The sequence below is a fragment of the Solea solea genome, chromosome 18, assembly GCF_958295425.1.
Source record: "Solea solea chromosome 18, fSolSol10.1, whole genome shotgun sequence".
Lineage (NCBI taxonomy): Eukaryota > Metazoa > Chordata > Actinopteri > Pleuronectiformes > Soleidae > Solea > Solea solea.
In genome coordinates, this window is record NC_081151.1 from 22478540 (window position 1) to 22498025 (window position 19486).

General features: G+C 40.0%; 1 protein-coding gene across 1 annotated transcript; it reads left to right on the forward strand.

The window, feature by feature from the left end:
• Window positions 1-392: 392 nt before the first annotated feature.
• Window positions 393-5633, forward strand: si:dkeyp-72h1.1 (uncharacterized protein LOC799956 homolog). The gene is made up of 4 exons (XM_058614603.1): window positions 393-610; window positions 3891-3969; window positions 4580-4754; window positions 5033-5633. Exons 2-4 carry the CDS (start codon window positions 3892-3894, stop codon window positions 5092-5094), a joined length of 315 nt encoding a protein of 104 aa, XP_058470586.1. The 5' UTR covers window positions 393-610; window position 3891; the 3' UTR covers window positions 5095-5633.
• Window positions 5634-19486: the final 13853 nt, after the last annotated feature.

Consider the following 19486-nt stretch of genomic DNA (forward strand, 5'->3'; position numbering starts at 1 on the left):
TATGCCATAGCATCTCCTAATAATGACTTAGTATATCATAATAATGACTTAGCATTTCATAATAATGATTTAGTATCTCATAATAATGACTTAGCATCTCCTAATAATGACTTAGTATATCATAATAATGACTTAGCATCTCCTAATAATGACTTAGTATATCATAATTATGACTTAGTATCTCATAATTATGACTTAGTATTTCCTAATAATGATTTAAAATATCTTAATAATGACTTAGCATCTCATAATTATGACTTAGGGTTAAAGGTTTGATTTAAATGTACAAAAAAAAAAACTCACAATCACACAAACCACCCCGAGCAAAGTGACTTCCCATATAAACTTATAGGCTTCTTGTGATCCGATCATTTCCCGACAGTCAGTGAAGGCAGCACCAGTCCAGCGCATCTGCGCAGAATCTGAGTTCTTTACTGTGAGCGGCAACTTCACGCGGAGCCCAGCGCGCGCCCCGCATCATCATCATCAGCAGCGGCAGCGGCAGCGGTAACAGTAACAGCAGCAGTAACAGTGTAACAGTAAGAGTGTGATGAAGCAGCGGAGGACTGAGACCCTCCTGCTCTGAGACACTGGACCAGCCCGCACACAGGTACGGAGCTTTTTAAACACTCAACCTTTATTTACACACGCGGATTTATCATTGTTGTTATCATTCTTCTTATTATTAGTAAGTACTAGTATTAGTATTATTATTATTATTATTATTATTATTATTATTATCAAGTAGGAGTAGTAGATAACATTTTAATACAAAAGTAGCTGAAGTGAATGACTTTACTTACATTTCAAAGTGCACCTCAGAGGTTTAAGAAAAAACATCTGTTTAACCTTGTGTGTGTGTGTGTGTGTGTGTGTGTGTAATCAGCTTTCACATGCCAGTATTTAAATCTATTTATAGTATGTGTTATATACCTGCAATCAAGTGGCAAATCTGTGGTGTAGCCCGGGTAAAGAAAAAAAAACAAAAAAACAACCTCCACTTCACACCTGCACGTTGTTTACACCATTTATTTATTTCACACTACAAAAATGCATTAAGATGCATATATGGGTCAATAAGTGTCTGTGCTGTGTGTGTTTGATCATTAATAAAAGTGCATTTTTTAAATAGAACAGGAAATGTGAATTGGGGCAAACAAAAATAGAGAAAATGACAGTGAAATGTAAGCACGAGCAGAGCAGTGGGACACTTTTATAAGGTTTCACGTCTTTGGGCAATAAAATGTTACTACTATTGCTGCTGCTGCTGCTGCTGATTTCCGAAATGGAAAAAAAAGTATCTGAAGTGGAAAGAGGTTCCTACAGCTCACTGTTCCATTTGTAACAGAGGTGATTTTCATCGCTTTAACTGGACCATGTTCACCACGACGAGTCTCATGATGGACAGAGACGAGACGGAGAGAGGAATTATAATCTGTGAGGAACAAACGGGAACAAGGGCGAATTCTTACAGATAGGACAGATCGGTGTACTGTTATTATATTGAGATATGGTCTTAATTTTCCTGGTTTTAAAGGCCGTTGCATTGATAATCGTCATAATACACTTGATTAAAAAAAATACATGTATTCAACAAAACAAAGTCACTCAATAACACTTTCTTTTAATTTTGAGCCTAATTATGTGCATTATAGCAGAATTGCACCGTATTTCTAGTCAGTTTATACATAAATTTCTTTCATTTAACATTAAAAAGCCAAAGAAATAAAGCAAGTATTATCTCAAAATGAAAGGTAATAAGTGTATTTTAAGAGCATAAACAGTAGATATCACACAAATAACTCACAGACAGAACTGAACCTTACTATATGGATAAAATGTAAAATAAATCCCTGGGATTAGATGAGCATAACTGGATTATTTTCATTCAATGTTTGAGGATTATGTTGAACATTAAATAGTTACTCTGAACAACAGAAGTACATTATGTTGCTTCCATGATACAGTTATAGCACGACTCGGCTCAGCTCGACTCGTTTGTTGTTGCTTTTCCGTCAGTGAGAGTTCCTGACGATGATGTTCCAACACTAAAATGTGACGTCCTCACAATGACGGACGCTGAATGGTCAGAGAGTGTCGTCACTGAAGAGTCACAAGAGCGACGTCCGACAAAAGAATCAAAACAACAATGATGAACTGTAGATTAACGTTAAAAATACTTAAAAATCCCTGAAACATGAACGTTAATCTGCAACATTTAGCAAAGCAAGTGTGAGTGAGTGAGTGAGTGAGTCAGTGAGTCAGTGGATGAGTGAGTGAATAAGTGAGTCAGTGGATGAGTGAGTGAATGAGTAAGTGATGAATGAGTGGTTGGGTGAATGAGTGAATAAATGAGTGAGTGAATGGGTAAGTGATTAAGTGAGTGGGTGGGTGGGTGAATGAGTGAGTGAATGGGTGTCACTTGGCTTGAGTTAATAATACACAGTGAGTTGTAAATAACTGCCAGATATTGAACGTTCTAAGTAAAAACGGGCTAAAAAAGCAGTGACTCAGTGTAAAGGAGCGTTTTTTTAAACTTCATTTGAACGCAGATGAGACACGGTACTCACGATCTTTCATGTTTTTGTAAAATTATTTTATGTGATTCCCGTGCTTCTTCTACATGTGAGACAGGTGGAGTATTTAAAATCCCGACAGTCAGGCCTAAATGCGGGTGTATGGCCACCGTACAACATCTTAAAAGCCAGTGATAGTGCTGACACTTTATTGATTAGTGGCAATCAGCATGTTATTCTTCTTCAGGATGCCTGAGGTGATGAGTGCCGCCACTGGCTAGAACTGTATAATGGAAAAGCATCAAATGAACACATGAGTAACCTCATTTAGACTTTATAATTCATGTGATTTAGCGTCAGGGTCGGTTTCTTCTTCTTCTACTCTCCTTCACCTTCACTGATGTAAGACTGACTGGAGCGACCGCATAGATTCCCTCCACACGAACAATAGCAGCCTCTGATGAGGAATAAAGGCTCCTATTGTCTGTCTCGGGGATGAAGGGCAGAAGCAATTCCAGGTTTCACAGAGACGTCTCACAACAGCAGCGTGGCCCCGTCCTGATGGCGGTAATTGCTGCGTGACAGCATGCGCACATGAATGCCCCCCCCAAATCAGCTCTTGGCGCCGTGCGCTCAGGCAAAGTGCACTATTCCGACAATCAGAGGTGTAAAATCTCAATTTGCTCATCCCCATGGCAACAGCAACTGCCAGTCTGATTGTATGGAAAGTGGCGTTTCGGATAACTTGTCACATGCAAAGTCTGCTTTTCACTTCAGAGCGGAGGAGTGACACTATACTGGCTGAGGTCTGAGCCTTAGACGAGGGAAGTTTGGTTTCTTCAATCAGTGCTGACGGGTTTGAATCATCAGTGCATTCAGGGATAATTCACAACCTGGTGTTTCAAAATAAAAGACAAGTGAGAGATGCAACAAAGCTTAAGCCACAGTCTTAACTTATTCCCTCCATCCATTTGCTACCGCTTTATCCTCCACGGGAGGTCAATCTCAGCTGACATGGGACGATAGGCGGGGTACACAATGAAAAGTCAGCAGCAGCAGCAGCAGCTGCAGCAGCAGTGCTTCTTCCATGGGTAGCCAGCACATGGAAGCCTTGTTTACATTTCAAACCAATGATATATCAGACATATTTGATCGACACCACTTTCAGCCAACCATAGGTCTTGGGGCATTCAAAGGACTATCAGGCACAGGGTATTTTAAATCCAAACTGTCCAGCCTCAATCTGGATGTATGGCCACCGTAAAGGCGTGTGCGGGCATGTGTGTTCTGGCAAGTACACAAAACAGCTTCTTAAAAGCCAATGAAAGTTGACACTTCGTCGATCGGTGGCATCAGCATGTATTCTTCATTCAGGATGACTGAGGTGATGAACTCTCTGGAGCCCGGGGCGGAGGACTTCAGCGGGGGAGGAGCAGCGGGGGACGAGGGCGCAGTATCCTTCCAGGTGTGCGTGAAAACACACATGTACATGTACATGTACACACGTGTGTGTGTTTGTGAAGCAGAGAACGTACAGCGGTGAGATCTGGCCGTTCCGACCAAACCTCCCGAGGGTCACCCCATGGAACCTCAGGAGGATAAAGCAGCAGAAGATGAATGAATGAGGGTATTTTGTTGAACCCCTCATGGTGAGTGATGAATGTGGGTTGACACAAACAAGGTCATTAGCTGCTGGTTCGAGTCCCCACCAGGTCAAAGTGCTGGGGTACCACTGAGCACCCCCACCTTCTAGGAAGGTTTCTCGTAGAGGGTAAATGCAGAGGAGGAATTTCCCTACAGGGGATAGCCCAGTACGGACAAACTAGCTGGATTTGGGCATTTTGAGGCGAAACCTTACGACTCAGACGAAGAATAACATCCTCTCTGGTATGTGAAGGCTACTATAGTCAAAGCTAAGTGCTTTCCACAACAGAGAGAGTATGCTTTTAGGTATAATTTAAACCGAAATCATAAATTGGAGAATCCCAATCTCATTTTCCCCACTTTGTTTTTCTTCCTACGTGGTGTGATGGTCTTTGAACCCTTACATAAGCTTCCACCAGCTCTTCTCAGACACTCACGAGAGGTATCCAAAGTTGTCCAAGAGGCTTCCGTCCATTGTGGTGGAGCCGACGGACGGAGCCGAGGTGGAAAGTGGCGAACTCCGCTGGCCGCCTGATGAGCCGAGCTCTCCGGACGCTCACACTGCGCGACAGAGTCCAGAGGAACAAACTGCAGGTGAGGACAAGTGCGATGTTTTCTCTGGACAAAGGATGCAAGTCATACAGAACTGGGCAAAAGATCTTCTTTCATGTGAATGCCGTTTTCCTTGTGAGGAGTTTACCCTCTTCTGTATGTCCTTGTATTCTTTGACCGCAGACTTGTCCATGTGTGGGTATCACTGAACTTCCTCATATAAGCAGGTTTCTATGTTTACCATCTCCTTCACCGTCGACTGGATTGGAAAGTGTTGCAAAAGGCCTGGTGATTGACACAGTCTCTGTACGTTCTTCCAGATGAGGAACAGCCAAGTGTCGGTGAGCACGAGGAGGCTTCAGGAGCGGAGATGCAAGACTGAGAACCACCTCCTCCTCCTCGTCCTGTTAAATCCACCTTTACTGTGAGTGTGTCCAGACTTGGATGAGTTCAATAAAAAAAAAGAAAAAGACGTGTTCACTTTGAGTGTATTGAAAGATCGTGAAGGCGTAGAAAAACAGATTCCCCATCCTCAGCTCAGGGGCTTGGAGCCAGAGTCAAGCACTGAAGACACCTTTAGTGTCAATTCACACGGTCTTCATTCACTAAACATCCGTTGCACAAGAGGTTAAATCCACAAATACAATAATTGATGTCAGCAGACGTGGTTTCACGTCCGAGTTTCTTAACCAAACTTACATTTTTAATTTGATGGGTCAAAAACGGTCTCTCTGGCTCCGAGCCCTTGTCGTTCCACTTAGGATCTGGACAGACGTCTCTAAATGCTGTCTTAAGTATTTAGCTCATGTGTGCCATACTTCTACTTCTACTGATGGTAGCAACTGTATTTTGTGCACAAGTTTTTAGATTTGACTGTTTGTTAAGTGCTCACTGCTGTAGTTTGGTGACCTGGTCTCACTTTTCACTTCACTTTTTTGATTAATGAACTGATTTGTCACTTTATTTAATGGTGTAACGTTCTTTAAAGGGATGGTACAGTTGTTTTTTTTGGAGGTGTGGTTGCATGAGGTGTGGACACATAGTGAGTGATGACTGTTGTGAGTGAAAACATGGCTTCCGAACATGTTTGCAGCTTCTTCTCACTGTTGGACAACCTTCAAAGTGAAGATTCGGTCACTTTTTTACACTTTTGACTCTCCCACACCAAATTCCATAGGTCACAGCACGCGGGAGATGTTGATCCACTCGCTGCCGCCGTCAGTGTTTAAAATCCTTTTTGAAAGTTTGTGTCACTGAGGTAAATCTGAACAAACAGCAGCAGTAGACCAGCAGCTCCAGTGTTCCTGCAAGCTAAAATTGCTGATTTTCCCTGTGGACTTTGGTGCAGTTTACAAACTTAAGTTTTCAGACTGAGAACTCTTCCAAACAGCGAGATAAAATATAGATTTTATCAACCACACCTCAAAAAAAACCTTGAACTATCTCTTTAATATAATATTTAAGCTATGTCTTCATGCAGTAGGTATTAAAGGGAATGTAAACGTGTTGTTTTCTTTCATATATTAGAGCAATACATTCATAGGACGTCCATTTTCTTACAGACCACAGACGTAAAGAAAAAAGAACCAGTATATTTTGAATGTAAGCTGCTTGTTACAGACATGATATTTTATTTAAAAAAAAACAATACTGGGCGTCTAAATTATTGCACAACTAATATTAAACATTTTCAAAATTCTTCATCAGTTCTTTTTTTATTTATCGTGTATCGATACTATTTGACATGAGTTGTTTATTTTACTGCTGTGTGGGACACAAATAGAAGTAGTTTGTCTCCTCAGTGGACATCAGTCCATCAGAAAACCAGCCTACGTGACTCGGCATGTTTGTTACCTCGCGTCGTATGAAAGTTTGTAGGCTTGACAGCGCGACAGCCGAGCACCATGGGAAACATCAGTCTCCTGCTTTTAATTACAACTTTGATTTTGATGTGAACCGTGTTTACATGGCTGGAAATGTTACAGTAATTATGGAAACTCCCACGTGTAGTGAACGCAGCATCGCTCCAATATTCACCATGCTTCTGTCCTGTTTCGACTCACAAAGGACATCAAATTTGACTTGTGATTATTTAAATCACTTCTGTCATTTGCTGTTTTCTCATCTACGACTTTATCAGGTCATTTCCCAAAGACTCAAACGCCGACTTCAGTCGTACTCCACTGTTCATCAGAAAAGGCTAGCCTGCGATTTTAGATAAAAACCCTTTAACATATAATATTTTTCTGACTACAAAGAAAAGCAATATAAATCATATGCAGTAAAAAATCCACTTTCTATCCAACTAAACCTATTGATATTCATAGATTTGGGAGATAGCAAATACAGTGCAATTCATGTACAAATCTAAAAATGGACAATTAGCACCACATTTCCAGAAAAATGCAGGAAAGTCAATATAACCTAAGAGAAACTTTATGTTGGTAAATGATTTGTATTTATATATAATATATACAATCAAAGCTGCTTTACACTACAGTTAAATATTTGACATATTTACAGAGAATAGGGTTAACCCTAACCCCCCAAAAATGCTAAAACTAACTGAATTATACTCTAAACGACAAATATGTTCATTTTATATTAGTGAATTAAATATCCTGTAGGTTTTGAACATTTAAAAACACCATATGTATCTGAACACACTCACTATTTTATTGCACAAAGTGCAGAGAATTTTTCCAGTTTATTGACTAATCAGTAAATCAAATGTCAGAGCCAGAAATAGAAATATTACATGAAATATCTTCAGGTTTTGAATAGATAGAATGGACATTTGAGAGTCTCACGTGAAAACTAAATGGGGACCTGCTTTTAAAAAGCTGCAGTAGCTGCACACACTGACGTAAATAAGCACATTTCAAGTGGAAAACCATTTTCCTAATAGAGCAAAAATGCTGTGCTGAGGTGAAGCCCTGCAGCACTGAGCAGCTCAGGTGTGTTTCTTCTCCTGAGCCCCAGGCCTGTTCTTATTTTAGTCTCCGTTTTTTTTTTTCCCCCTTTTCATAAATCAGAGTTATTCAGGGAAAGTGAAGGCAACATCTGCTGAACCCACTGCTGCGTTTCACATCACGTCCAGAGAGTAATAATAACAATAATAAAAACATCTCAGCGCTTCAGTCTGAAAGCCTTTTCATACAGCGTATTAGTTTATTCCTGACAGAAATGGCAGCAGACGTTCCTCGCCGTACGTGTCCACAGAAACACGGCACGATGTGAAGCGTGTCACATTTGAGCGGCTGTTTCTACATGAGGTGAGGGATTTAAATCTTCATCATCACCTGGAGGCAAAAATCTAAATTTACCAAGATGGAACCAGGTAAACAATATATAGTATATAAAGTACACGTATAGTATTATAGTATTATTATGTATATGTATTTCTTATGGACATTTTACTCTTCTCTCGTCCTGCAACTATGAGGAAAATATGATCAGTATCGTTTTATTGTTTTCACAATATATGTATATCGTTCGTATATTATAGGTATATCATTCTGGTAATATCTGTATTTTCTTACGTATATTCTCCGTACATAGTTCTTACAGACAAGTTGTTTCAGAGTATACTTACATTGCTTTTACGCATCATAACAGTATACATCAAATATGTTCCTTTTATCATTATAACGTAAGTTTGTTTTTTACGTGATAGTTTATCGTTATAGCGATACACGTATATCGTTCTTGCGACATACATGTGTTGTTCTTTAGTATAAACTATCACATGGTCTGTGATGCACTTCTGTTTTTACGATACCATATTTCAAGCTTCTTCCCGCTCCATTTTGTTTTTACTGTATGATGTTCACAGTTCGAACACTTGTGTTTCTCGGTGTCTTGCTTTAACGCCGCGTATCAACACACGCGGTGAAAAGACGACAACGGCAGGCGCCCCCGCGTACACTGTGATTGTTTGTTGATGCTGATCCACTGTTAAAGGTCGGCCTGGTGTCTTAATGCACACGGCCAGATGGATGGCAGCATCTCCGTCTTATGTCTTTTTATTTTTTGTGTGTGTGCTTTCTTCGTTTTCTGGCTCTGACCTTTCAAAAGACAGATGACAGCCTCGTGAAGAGCACTTCATCCGAGCAAGTGGGGTCACTCCTGGGAAAATGAAGGGGCTGCTGGGAGCCAGGCTGCGAGCTGGGTGAGGAGGGGTGAGGAGGAGGAGGAGAAGGGGGTGAGAGGGAATACAGTGTCAATTATCTCGCAAATGTCACCAGCTGTTTTTCCAGAAAAATCTCTCCTCTTACACAAACACTCTGTGTCTCGCTCAAAGGTGGAAGCTTTTTACATTTGCTGCGATCACAAATAAAAACATTCTCCAGGATTTGTACCAAGATTCACTGATGCGGCAATTTGTGCAATTTTTTATAAACTTTGAAAATGGATGTTTAAATACAGCAGCTAGATGGATAAAGATCATTTTGATCTACTTTGATTCACTTTGATTATGGATGTTTAGATATTTAGCAAGAGATAGCCAGAGATGACAGGGCTAGATAGTTAGCTAGCGTTTACATAGCTAAATAGTTAGCTAGTGATAGCTAGAGAGCCATAGCTAAATAGTTAGCCAGAGAGGACATAGATAAATAGTTAGCTAGGGATAGTCAGAGGTGACATAGCTAAACAGTAAGCTAGTGATGGCTAGAGAGCCATAGCTAAATAGTTAGCCAGAGAGGACATAGATAAATAGTTAGCTAGGGATAGTCAGAGGTGACATAGCTAAACAGTTAGCTAGTGATGGCTAGAGAGCCATAGCTAAATAGTTAGCCAGAGAGGACATAGATAAATAGTTAGCTAGGGATAGCCAGAGGTGACATAGCTAAACAGTTAGCTAGTGATGGCTAGAGAGCCATAGCTAAATAGTTAGCCAGAGAGGACATAGATAAATAGTTAGCTAGGGATAGCCAGAGGTGACATAGCTAGATAGTTAGCTGGAGATGACCTAGCTAGATACAGTTTGCTAGAGATAGCCAGAGGAGACGCAGCTAAATAGTTAGCCAGAGATGCCATAGCTAGATAGTTAGCTAGAGTTGGCCAGAGATGACGTAGCTAGATTGTTAGCTAGAGATAAAGTAGCTAAATAGCTAGCTAGAGATAGCCAGCGATGACAATTAGATAGTTAGCAAGAAGAAACTAACTAGCCAGCTGTAGCAACATAAAGATAGCAAGCCAGACATAGTTAGAGACAGATAGAGATGGCTTGTTAACTAGGAAGTCAAATAGTTTAGAATTGTGTGTAATAGCAACACTATTTTAAGGGAACATTACAACAACTTAACAACAACACCAGAAATATGAGACATGAGATACACTTAATATACACAACAGCTACAAAGAAAGAATAATATATAATTTGTTTTTTTCCTGTAGAAATCTGTATTTGCAGTTACTGACCCACTCTTCTTTCATCCTCTTATATTTTCCATCACAAATGTTTTCTGCTCCTCTCTGTTGTTTTCCCTTCTCCCTATGATCCCTTTATTTTCCATCTTTGTTTACTTAGAACTTTCTTTTCCCACACTCATACTCTGCCCCTCCCCTCAGTTTCCTGCACTATTTTCCTCTTTTCTCTTGTCCCTCGCATTTTTATTTGCATTTATTTTGCTTTTTGGTTGTACAAATACAACTTTAAAGTTAATGAGTTGGGGTTTTTTTTTACACTCTAAAGCAGATGTATCTCGTTGCCTGGATGTTCACTGTATTTCTGTTGTGCGGCTGCTTCTTTTCTCCTGCTTCATTATGTAGAATTCATTCATGTTCATTGTGCAACAAAGACCACGCAGACGCTGCCAGCGGCCACTTGTAAATGCGCTGTATTTAAAAGTACCATTTTAGCACAGCCATTAGAGCTGAGTGTTGTGCGGGAGTTGTGTTTTGATGATGTGGAAGTGTGCTGTGCCAGGACTTTCATCTCCCACTCCTGCTGGCTTCAAACAGCTCTTTCAAATGTGGCCGTGATAGGCCGAGGTAAACACACACACACACACACACACACACACACACCGCTGCCCTCCACCTGCAGACCAACACTTTCCATCACTCAGCTCGCCACCAACCACAAAAAACAACTGCAGTGTCATGTAATACATTAGACACAACACAATATACACTATATGTATATAGTATATATATATATGTAAGTTTCTGTTTGTAAACCACTCACTCTCTCACACCAAAGTCCATTGAGAAAATTAGCGTTTTTAGCTCATGGTGACACAGGAGCTGCTGGTCCACTGCTGGACTTTGGTGTGGGAGAGTGAGTCAGGAAAAAGGACAGCCTTACAGTGAGATAAAGTGTCAAATCTATTCTGTATTTAATATACCTGTTTTTACCTGTGTCTCCTTCTCCTCTTTCTGTTTGTTTCAAGATAAAAAAGAAAACCAAATCTCCGTCTCACATTATTCATAATTACACAACCAGTTTGTCATTCAGCTCCGATATGCAGTGGTCCAGCGAAGAGCGCCTCTTCATTTGTTTCAGAATAATGTTCCACTCAAATATGCGTCACGGCGCAGGGTTACTCTAGTAACCTTTTCTATGAATAGTAAATGTCACAGTAATCAATTTTAGATGGCGCCGCTCTGCAGGTGGAGCCTGTGGTGAAGGAGGGAGGAGGGAAACCAGCGTACGTCCACCTGCTCTACACACTTTTATCACATTACAGTCTAAATATCTGTGGAGCATGCGTTAGAATATCAGATTAGGCATCATGATGAAATGTCTTTGTGTAATAATTAGGGGTGTAATGGTTTGTTAACACCGAACGTAAACACTAGTATTTCATCAGTGAGGCCAGGCAACGCAAATTTAGCATCATTTCCTTCAGTTACTCCAGTTTAAACATTGAAATCAGTGTTGCTGTTCTTCCAATATCCCAACAAAACCCCCAAAAAATTAAAAGATAATCTTGAAATATGGCTTTAACATGAGTGTGGGGCTTATCTTATCTTATTAACACTATTTTAGCAACTTAACAAAAGACTCGCTGAATAATCTTTGTTTTATGTCCCTGTTAGACAGACTTTTCCAACAGGAAACTGACTTTTTTAAACCACTCACTCTCCCACACCAAAGTCCCTAGAGAAAATCTGATTTTAGCTCACAGCGACACAGACAGTCCTTTGCTGAATGTTTTGTTTTCAGGATTTTTTAAGTCTTTCTAACATCGCCGACAGGATTTGACACGTGTACTTCCGCATTTCCGTAACTCCTAGAACTCGTGTGGAGGATGAAGTGGTAGAAGATGGATGGATGGATACCGGACAGCAGAGAAATAGAGCTCTGAATCGCAGGTACTAGAAAGAACACCAGGCACCAGGATGGAAAAGCAACAAACCCGGTCGTGTCGCATAGAGCCGAGTAAAAACACGTAACATGTCCACGGAGCAGATCTTCTCAGCTCTTCTCACAGCTCAGAGTGGAGCGGCTGTGGGAGTGCACAGTTTCCACAGATGGTCTGTGATTGGCTGCACATTCACCCGCCAACAGCGCGAGGAGGGGACGACCTGACGCTGAGGCCCACTGAGCCGCGGGAGCAGCAACACATTAGCACATTTCACCCATTCACACATGCACCAATGGTGGGATGTAACAGTGGCAGCGGCGAGACAACATGTCCACACGCTGAAGTCTGAATAGAGACAAGTGATGGAGAGGAGCAGAATTAAAATGGCTCTGTTGTTTCTACTTTTTTCATTGTATCTGTGAATAATCTCATCAAAAATAAAATCCGTCCTGTTTGGCACCGTGGCCGTTATCATGTGACGCTCCGGGTGAGTCCTAGTCATTCAGTCATTCAGTCACGACGAGTGTTTCCAGCTCTCACTTTAATTTCTTCTTCCTTCTTCTGCGTTCACGTTAGCCGCTGTCTGCTTTTGGTCATTGTCACGTGAATTTGAAAAAAAGCCAAAATGTCTGGTGGAAAAAACGCCAAATAATGAAATCAATGATCAAGTATTAAATATTCAGATACCGATGAGTTAACAAGCAAACTTAACTATAAAATAATGTCTTTAAAATGTATTTTAAAGAATTTCCAAACTGCTTGTGACACGGTCATAAGGAATTTTGGGGAAATCTAATTCCATAGTGTTTCACCTCCAAACGTAGTGGAGTCAAAGTATGAAGTCTCACCAAATAATGATACTCCATTAAAGTACAGATGTAAATTAAAATGATAGCAAGACCAATATGGATTTTTCAGGGCCAATATTATAGTCACGGAGGCTGATAACTGATATTTGGAGCCGATATTCATTTGCAGTAAAAGTGAAAATACTGGCGCCAAAGTGTGAATAATAAAAACACCAACACTTCACTTTTTTCAGATTTGCAACATGTTAAAGTTATTGTTGTTTTTTTTATCTTAGACAATAAGACATCTTTATTTTAAAATTCTAACAAAGAGTGCGGGAAGCTCCCAGGGTCCGCAGCATCTCTTATAAATTGAAGCTGCTCCTAATTTTGCTTTGCCGACCGTCACGAGCTCCAGCGGGGGGGGCACGACACAGTGTCTGCCTCGTCCACGCGACACAGAGCTGATGACGCTGCATCCATTATTTAAAAATCTATCCGACTCAGACACGGTGTCACTGTACTGCAGCCGCTCAGAAACTGCACTCTGGAGCTTCTGTCACGACTCACAGACATGGATAATGGATTTCTTCCCCCAACATAACTGACACTAACAAACACACACGAATATATATATGTATATATATATATATTCTTTTTTTTAATTAATGTTTTGTTTTTTAAATTCTATTTTTGTCTTTTCTTTTTAATCATTTGAGCGGTTTTTATTTCCTGTAAATAGCACAACAAAAAATGTGTTTTTTAATGTTTTACCATCAGCTCAACTTCTCACACTTTTTTGACCTGGTTCAATAAAATAAATATAAGAAAATAAAAATACACCTGTATAAATAAAAGCAGGCCTGGACTGGAAAGCATGTGGCTGGAATCCCAGTGATGTGGCCTGATAATAAAAGAATGATAAAAGCTTCAGAGTGATGATTAAATCATTTTCTTCCTGTTTGAACTTGCACTAAAAATCCTCTTTACACGTTTTATTCTGAAAACCTGAGGAGAATCAGATTTGACGGGGAAGAGGTAGAAGTAGAAGAAGAAGACGACTGATTTCTACCCAAAGCGACATAGCAACACGTCTGTGTTTGTGGAGGAGGAGGAGGAGGAGTGTGGTGAAGGTGGCTGGTGTTGGAGTCTGGAGGGAGTTGGAGGATGTAGAGCAGAGCTGTGTGTGACCTGCTGCTTCCACCATTTATCTCCTCTGCTCCACAAAGACCATTCCTTTCATTTATGAAAAGGCAGCGGCAGCAAAATCCAACATTTCACGCTCCCGTTTACACTTTGACATTCAGCCTCTCTCTTCGTCTCTGATCTTTAACCACGTGACGATTAATAATCATGAGCTCAAAGAGCAAAAAAAAGAGAGGGAACATCATCCATCATCAGCTGCTTTCATCACAGGGGAGTTCTATTCAACACACACATCCATTTCCAACCACTTCATCCTCCACATGAGGGGCTGAGCTGAGCCCCCTTATGACCCCCCTCTGGCTCCGGCTCTGTGTTTTCAAAGTCCAGATTGAATTTGTTTATTTATGATATTGGCAAGATAACTTGATAACATATAATATCTCGCGGGTCAAATACAATTGCATGGTGGCCTCGAGTTTGACACCTGCGATTTAGAGTGTCCAATTTATGTGAAATACCCACATATTGCATGTTTTTGGACTGTGGGAGGAAGGAGGAGAAAACCCTGGAGAAAACCCACGCACACACGGGGAGTCGGAGAATCATGACACACCCAAAATAATAACAAAACTAAAAAACTAAAAACATCTTTACTTATTTAACTGCCCACATGCAGTACCATCACCGACCACTAGGGCCAACACTTTGGGAATCACGGAAGTATGATATTTAAAACATATACACGTCAATCTTGACTAAAAGCAAAAAAAAAAAAAATCTCCCATGACGGAGAGCTGGTCAGTAAACCACGCCGACCCATCCGCAGGTCTCCACCCCGTGTTTGAGAACCACTGACTACACTCCCAACATTCACCACCTTCCTTCGGGAGAAGTTGAGAAAAAGAAAGTTTTCTGTTTACACTCAGAATGAAATGATGACTTTTATCTTGGTCTTTTCTCCTGTGACACACAGGTCAGAGTTTGGCTCCCCCTGCTGAGTGAAATAAAACACCTGACGACACCAGTGGAGGAAACGACTGTGGAAACCACAGGAGAGTTCTTAGTCCAGACGACTGAGTCATTAATCGTCCACAGACGGAGGAAGGCACACTAACGACCCTCATTTCAATAACAGATTAAGACTACGTGTAATCAGGTTACAGAGCACAGGCAGATTAATGAACTGCAAAACCTTATCCAGGTTATATCATCATATTGTATTATTATATTATTGTTTGGCTGAACCACAAACTCCTGGTGGACACTGAACCAGGGGTCTCTAATCGCGTTCATGTGACCGCCCGCATAAATATTAAGATTTAATGAGTTATTTATTAATAGATTCAATTTGCATCATAATAACAAACTCTATTATTTTGCAATTCTGTGAACTGTCATCACAAATACTGTATTGTAACACTTTTACAAAGCTTGAGTTAAATGAACAAAAGCCACAATTCTGACAGAAAGGGAACGTACATTTTTGAAAAACCAAATTTCACAGATGCTGTTTTTTACTTGACGAGAGGGTCGGTGGTCCAGAAGTCATTTAGGCCCTGCTCTACACATATTAACACATTTATAAATAACAAGTTCACGTATGATAAGAAAAAATTGAATACATGATGGAAGCTACAGCACAAAATATAAAGGATGAAAAAGGGAAGAGGTAACAACAAGGATGTCACATTTTATTCAAAATTCTATTTTATTTTGAATGAAAATCAATCGAACTGTTTGTTATCTCATAATAACAAAAATAATAACAACAACAATAATAATAATAATACACTGGCCTGGCCTCTAAAGAAGTTAGAAGATGTTTGACTTACTTTATTTATAATTTAGTTATTTTTATTTTCTTTAAAGTTTGATTTACTCGTGTTTTCCATCTGACTGAAGTTTCACTGTCAATGAATAACAAATGAATACACCTGTGCACCCACAAAACGGACAGTAGGGAAACATACAACTGAAAACAAAGGTTCCTCATGTCGACACTTGAGTGAACCCTCTTACCAAAACAAAACGCAATAGACGATCTCTGCTAGTTTTTACGTTTACGTTTGTGGTTGTTGTTTTTTTAAAGTAAAATCATCTCACATTTGTCTCATAAGAAGAACTTTGCGCGTTTGCGTGCGACTCACCTGTCGTGTTCACCTGCAGTTGTTGGGAGTCTCGCGCAGCTGTGACGTCAGCGTCTTTGATTGACAGCGAATCAAACTTAGGAACGGCGGCCTTTTTACATGCCACAATCCTATTGGCCGAAGTAGGTGCATGTGACTTGGGGAGGGGCGGGGATTCGGAGGCGGAAGTGAAGTTGATTTTGACAGAAAATAGTGAATTAAGAATGAATGAATTCAAACATAAAGACTTATTCAAACACTGTATTTCTTATTCTTATTTCTATCTTATTCTCAAACTTTATTTATTTAGTTTTATTTAATTTCCCTTTCCCTAAGGGGATTAATAAAATTAAACTTTAAAAACTTTAAACTTTAACTTTAATGCACACATTGAAGTCAAATTCCCCCTGTGCCTCTGTGACAGAAAATAGGAAAAATAAACACATTTACAAATTTGAATTATAATGTTGACAGCAGCATAATAAATGCTAACATTAAATCAAAATTGTAAGCGTGTGTACGAAACACTGACCTTGGTTAGATTTGTATTGTGGTTAAGGTTAAGGTTAAGGTTAGGGTTAGTCATTAACTGGTTATGGTTAAGAAAAGGGATGACGTTTTGTTTACTCCGTCTAAATGAATGAAAGTCATAGAGTCCTGTGTGTGTGTGTGTGTGTGTGTGTGTGTGTGAGACTCTGACAGCCTGTCTCACAGCTGGGATACCTGGCCCTCAGGAGAAAGAAGGGCGATGGAGCCACGGGTGCACAGGTTATTTTGGGCGCCATCGAGGGGGAAGCGTTCATTTTCGCCGCCACAAAACATCATCACACACAAACACGCGCGTACACACACACACACACACACGCCCCAGTCTTGTACAACCTGTCAACTTCCTCTGTTAATTCTCACAACCTCAATTATCCTTCAGTTCAGCTGGGGAGAAAGGAGGAAGAGGTCAGAGTGTGTGTGTGTGTTTGTGTGTCTGAGTGTGTGTGTCTGCGTGTGTGTCCTCAGAAGATAAAAATACATCAGAGTGATGGTTGTGTGTTTTTCATGTTTGATGTTTGAGCCTCTGAACAGGGAGCAGCTCTTTGAAAGCAGACCTGCGATGTCAAACGTCACTTCCAATGAATGCATTCATTCAGTCACACAACACAATGTTACACTGACTGTTTACACACACACACACACACACACACACACACACGCCCCACAAACTCTACACATATTTGCATTAAAGCGACACGTTTATCACGTACATTTAACAGGTGAGTGCAGCTCAAGTCTCCTGCTGATTTCACTTATTAAGCAGGAGCAGAGAATCCAGGTTCCAGATGGATTTTTCATTATCGAGGCTGCGACATGACCATTGTGCAAATTGCGACGAGACTCTGTGACGACGTTACATTTGTACAGAAAACGATGTGAGGCAACATTCTCACTGGTGGTTGGTCTGGGACTTGAAAGAGAAAGCAGTCAAGTTTGTGTCACTTTGTAAATGAACCAAAGTCCATAGAGAAAATCAGCCGTTTTACATCACAGCACACAAGAGGTTTGTGTTCCACTGCTGCCTCCATCAGTAACTTCAGATGTGATATTCTGTGACTTCTGTGTTTGAAATCCTTCTTTCTGGCTGACCTCAGTGGCACAAAGTGACCACACGAGGCAGCAGAAGACCAGCAGCTCCTGTGTCCCTGCAGAGCTAAAATCGCTGGTTTTCTCTATGGGGTTTGGTGTGGGAGAGTGAGCGGAGTCAGTTTATTTATTTACATTTTAGAATGTGGTTTTTTTTGTTAAGTGGTTATAATATTTTTTTTACGACAAAAAAATATTATAATCCCTACTTCCTACCAGCTTCTTTACTTTCTTATTTATATTTGAGCTTTTACTCCATTGCATTTCCTCTAACTGTCTTTGTTACTCGTTACTACCAAATAAAATCAGAAGAAGAAGAAGAGTTGGTATTATGGTCTGTATTTATAGTCTTGATGAGCTAAAGTACTTTTCACACACACATATTCGTACTTAAGTACAGAAAATGTCATATACTTTAAGACTTTTACTGAGTAATATTATAAAAAAGTCTACCAACGTCATTATGTGGTAACATACTGTGTACTTTTACTGAGGTTTCCCTTTAAGGTACTTTATATAAGACTGCTTTCTACGACCCAGTTTTTGTAAACACTCCTCTACTTTATTTTCCTCTCATACTCCCTCTTCCCTTCTCTCCTCCTCTGTCACTCTCCGTCTCTCTGAAGCTTGTCCTCCTCTCCTCGTCTGCTCTCTTTTGTCTCTTTCTTTAACCCACATTCACCCAAGAATCTGACAGCATAAATATGAAAACTCACCTCTTTGGTTTTTGTTTTTTTTTCTCTCCCCTCAGCTCAGAAATGTGAAAATCAAATGAGTCACGGAGCAGAAACGGATATAAAACTTGACAATTTAATATTGTCACATTATACTACATGTCTGTTGTTTTGTTGCACAGAATACATAAAAAAATCTATATTACTTTAAAGAGAACAAGGTCAATGAGGAAGTGACTGGAACTTGTATTCTCTTCACTGGCCATCAGGGGGCGAAAATAGCAAGAAAATCAACAAAGAAATAAAATGCAATGTAGAATGAAATATTTTATTTTTAGTGTCGTGATTCTCTCCTCTGACCAAGACAGGATTCAAAACTGACATCGCCTCCTGTTGGACCACACTATAATTGCTGGAGAATTATGCACTTCTAGGCTGTCATTTTGAGCCCAAGCTGGATTTTTTTGTTTGAGTTTGAGATTTCGAGTGGGGAATAAAATGTGCATTATAATGGGATAATGTATTGTTTCTTAGTTGTAAGTCATAATAACGTAAAAATATTGTTATCGCAGTATATTGGTATTATATTAGATTCTATTTAACTCTATTCTATTAAATGCAAATAGTTGTAACATATCAAATGTCAGCATATGAAAGCAAGGCTAAACAGATGAATATGAGTATGGCTATGATGTGTTTGACTGCTGGACCACACAGTAATTACACTGGTCTTATGCACTTCTAGGCTGTATATTTTTGCAATTTTGGATAAAAAATTGTGGGGGGAAAAAAAACCTTATAATAATTTATTAATTATAATGTATTTGTTTCTTTGTTGTAGGTAAAAATATGATCGTAATATATTGGTGGTGAAAATGTATGAAATGCATTTGGTTGTGTGACATGTTTAATAACATGTTTTCTTTTCTTTCCCTGTGCCAGTGAAACTTCATCCTCCAGCAACATTTTGACGGAGATGCAGAACGAGCAACAGTGAGTGAATGAAAGGATGAACAGACTGACAGCTCCAGCTGAAGTGAAATACACCGGGGGCAAGTTGATGGGAAGGTTGGCGCCGTGTATTTTGGT